Source organism: Echinops telfairi, unplaced genomic scaffold, assembly GCF_000313985.2.
Source record: "Echinops telfairi isolate 266 unplaced genomic scaffold, ASM31398v2 ScPeMD7_2565;HRSCAF=3150, whole genome shotgun sequence".
Classification (NCBI taxonomy): domain Eukaryota; kingdom Metazoa; phylum Chordata; class Mammalia; order Afrosoricida; family Tenrecidae; genus Echinops; species Echinops telfairi.
Window position 1 is genome coordinate 4782456 of NW_022106463.1, and position 4054 is coordinate 4786509.

Consider the following 4054-nt stretch of genomic DNA (forward strand, 5'->3'; position numbering starts at 1 on the left):
CACGCGCGCGCGCGCACACACACACACACACACACACACACACACACACACTGCCATGGAAAGAAAACTACTTAAAGAGTTCTCCCATAAAATCTTTCGGCAGCTTCACTTGTCAAATGGCATTTTGCTTGCACTGAAAAATATAAACTCAGGCAGCAAGCAAGGGTTTAAACAATTATAGCTCACGCCTGCAGCTGTTTCCCCCCAGCCCCCCCCCCCCAAATTCTTCGGGCCCCCAATTCTTTTTGCTTGGTTTTTCTTGCTTTTTTACGGTTTTAACTCTTTCCAGCGGTGGCAGTCTCTGGGGACAGGGAGCCTAACAGCCAGGCCATCGAGCCAGAGGAGCTGCATGCTGGGCTGTAACCGTGAAGCCTGCGGTCTGAACCCACCAGCTGTTCCTCGGGAGAAAGATGAAGATTTCCACTTCCATAACCATTCACAGCCCTGGACAAGCACAGGGGCAGTTTTACTCCAGTGATTCGACCCTGTCGACTTGCTATGAGCCCAATACGGAGGGCGGGAATTAAAGTAGCAACATCCCCTTTTGTAAATGAAAAATGGACCGAACTAAGAGTCCAGGAAGGAAGAATGTATTTGGAGAATTTCAATGAGAAACAGAGTTCAAGGGGTTCAGTCCCACTGTGCACAGGAGTGCTGGTGGTGTGTGTTGGTTCCTCGCTGGGCTGCTAACCGCGAGGTCAACAGTTTGAAACCACCAGCTGCTCCATGAGAGAAAGATGAGGCTTTCTGCTCCCGTGAACAGTTACAATCTCAGAAACCCGCTTGAAGGGCACTTCTACCCTGTTCTATGGGGTCATTAAGAGTCACCATCAGCTTCATGGCAGGAAGTAGAATGCATAACTTTGAAGGAGCTCTGGTGGTGCTGTTGGGTGAGTGTTGGGCTGCTAACCACAAGGTCAGTGGTTCACACACTGGCCTCTCCACCAGAGAAAGACGAGCCTGCCCATTCCTATAAAGCTTTGCTTTCCTGGAAACCTGAGGTTTCTACTCTTCCCTAGAGCGCTGCTATGAGTCAGGACCGGATCTTTGGCAGTGGGATTTGAGATCACATACTCGATCCCAGGCTGAAATTGTACTTGGTGATGACGTGTTTTATTTGTCTGCCCTCGCTGATCCATTGTCTTGAAGTGTTGAGGGGAAATTGGTGGTGAGGACCCGTTGTCTTCGTGGAAGGATTCTTGGCTCAACTTTTCTCCGTGAGGTGAAATGAGATGGGGGGGGGGGGGGTGGGGGAAATCTCACAACCGATCCCGCCCCTCTCAAGGGCCAAGGGCTCTTGGGTGACTTGAAAGAATGACTAGAGTCTCTACAGGTCACCTCTGTCTGGGGGTTTTGCCACCCCATGTTTTCTACTAGAGTGTGTGGGTTGAGTGGAGACTTCTAAGGAGAGACCCTATCCCTTGTGAATCTCCAGATCTCGGCACCAGATATCTTAGCCCATCTGCTCTGAGTGGACTGTAGAGTTTAACTAGGTCTTAGGTCCAGCATGTGTATCCATTAGAAGGGAGAGCAGAGAGAATTTCAAGGTGACCCTATGGAGAGAAAACGGAATAGGAGAATGGATACCCCGGGTGTCATTGATAAGGATTGGTTTGGGAATACTTTGTTGTCAAGCAAACTTTCAAAAATGACAGCATCCGTTTAATTTATTTCAGGGGAATTAGTTTGAACAGTGGAAGGAGAAATGATCCCACCCATTACAATGATATCCCTTTGAAGCCTGTTGTGAGAGACACCTACTGGTTTTAAAACAATTGAAGGCTCGGTGTCTTACAGTAGACATGTTTATACTGGATTAGGTTCAACGGTAGATTGCATTTGCCTGCTTCCAGGAGTTTGGCTGTGATTTGGGATAATCCAAGGCTTATCGTAATGTATACAAGGCTGCAAAGGATCAAGGAAAATCCACAGAAAATCAGCGAGTATTTATTCAGCCATTAGTCACATTGCCCCCCCACGCTGCTCTGTTCAGGCTGTCAGGATGCATAAATATCATCTTTTAAGTTTATTTTTGCTGGCCCCGTCTCCCACCCCTGTCCAATTCCCGTGTATGACGTAACAGCTAGAAATGGCCAGGCTGTGGAGGTAAGCTTGGGGGCGGAGTTCAAGTAGCATCTAAACACAGAGCGCCCATGGCAGGGGCGTGATAACATCGTGTGTTGCCTCCTCACTCCCTTTAGGGTATTCCTGCCGCCTGGTGTCCCAGAACATGGCCCTCATCCTGCTGAAGGAAGAGTCTCTGGATGTGAGTAGTTTGGCAGACGTATTTGCTGTATCTTTACTATTTGCTGAACTCTTTATTGGTTATCTCTTTGCAATATGATTGATCATTGGTGCTTTTGCTGGAAAACAACGACAAAGTTAATGTATGAATGCGTGGAGAGAGATATGTTTGTTTTGTTTAGGAAACAAATGTCCTGGTGCCTTGGTAGCATAGTGGGTTACAAGTTGGGCTGCTAACCTCAAGGTCATCAGTTCAAAACCACCAGCCACTCCTCATGAGAAAGACAAGACTTTTCACTCCTATAAAGATTTCCAGCCTCAGAAACCCACAGGGGGAGTTCTGCTCTGCCCTATAGGTAGCTGTGAGTCAGAGTAGACTCTGTGGCAATGCTTTTGTTTGTTTATTTGTTTGTCAGTCGTACAGCAGTATCTTTACCAAAAAATACCTCAACAGGATTGTTTCCTAATGATACCTTATTTTGCTCAGCTAGGATTCTGCCTTTAACACGAGAGGGTTTTGTTTGAAACTGATTTCACTTTAATAATTACATTTGAAGTGCGAATGGAATCTAGTACAATTTACATCAGGTACCAAACCCAACTCCCTGCCATCGAGTGAATTCTGACTCATGGCGACCCTGTAGGACAGGGTGGAACTGCCCCCGTGCGTCTCTAAGACGGTAACCGTTCATGGGAGGAGAAAGCCCTATCTTTCTCCAGAAGAGTGCCTGATGGCTCTGAACTGCAGACCTTGGGGTGCTGATGGTTAAAACACGCATTAGGCTCCTTTACGTCAGATTGGACTCTGTGTCTATAGATTTGGGCTGGTTTTCAGTGAAGGATAACTCTGTTGTAGGTAAAGAGACTTGTAGGAATTACTCTGTAGGAGAAACCTTAGAATAAGGATGCTAGTCACTTGTCGGGCATTGTTTAGATTTCATAGTAATAGAGTACTTATGCACTTCATTCTGAAACATCCCTATGCCATGAGTTTGTGAAGAAGTCAACATCTAGATTGTTTGAGTATTTTTAGACCTCTGAGGAGTTCCTGTGGTCTAAACCAGTGGTGAGACCTGGAGAGGGAGCTGATCTTAGGGCACCCAGTGACCTGTGAATGGTATGAGCTGTGAAGAGATGAGCTGTGAAGAGATGAGCATTCCGTCTTGGGAGCCTGTGGCCCCAAGAAGCTCTTCCCCGCAGCATACTTCCATACCAAGGCCAGGAGCAGGCCAGAGGGCTTCTTGTCCTGGAGGCCACACAGCACCGAGATGTCCACGTCTCCAATGGAGGAGGCCACCACTCCTAATGTGAACGTCAAGACCTAGGGATTTATTTTTGTTGAAGTAGGCTGAAAGGATTTCTGTTCTTAGAAAAATACCATTTAGTAGGCATGGCATAAAAGAGAAACAAATTGGATATACATAAAATAGACCCATAGCTGTTCTTCCAAATGAAGCCTTTGTGGATTCCAGGCTCTGGTGATGGAGCAAACAAGACAGAGACCCAGGAAATGGCTCAAGGTAAGGAAGGGTTAGGTCTGGCTTCCCTAACTACTACGTCTCCTCCTGTAAATAGGAAGAAATAAGGCACCCACTTCAAAGATGGCTTCCATCATTGTCACTTGACTGATAGCTATGTCTAGGTTAAGATTCTCAGCCCCATACTATTATTAACATTTATCTTTCTGTTTTGAGTTTTTAATCTCTGGCCTACATTGGTTCTTGGCAAAATAACATTTAAGCTCGTTTTAAAAAAATTTAATTTAATTAATTTATTTTTTAATCGTTTTATTAGGGGCTCATACAACTCG

General features: G+C 46.0%; 1 protein-coding gene across 1 annotated transcript in view; it reads left to right on the plus strand.

The window, feature by feature from the left end:
* The window catches only part of ATP8A2 (ATPase phospholipid transporting 8A2), a 616683-nt gene that overhangs the window by 215074 nt on the left and 397555 nt on the right, over positions 1-4054 (plus strand). The window contains exon 22 of the mRNA XM_045293987.1: positions 2147-2266. Coding sequence (XP_045149922.1) covers positions 2147-2266 — 120 coding nt within the window. The remainder of the gene's footprint in view (positions 1-2146; positions 2267-4054) is intronic.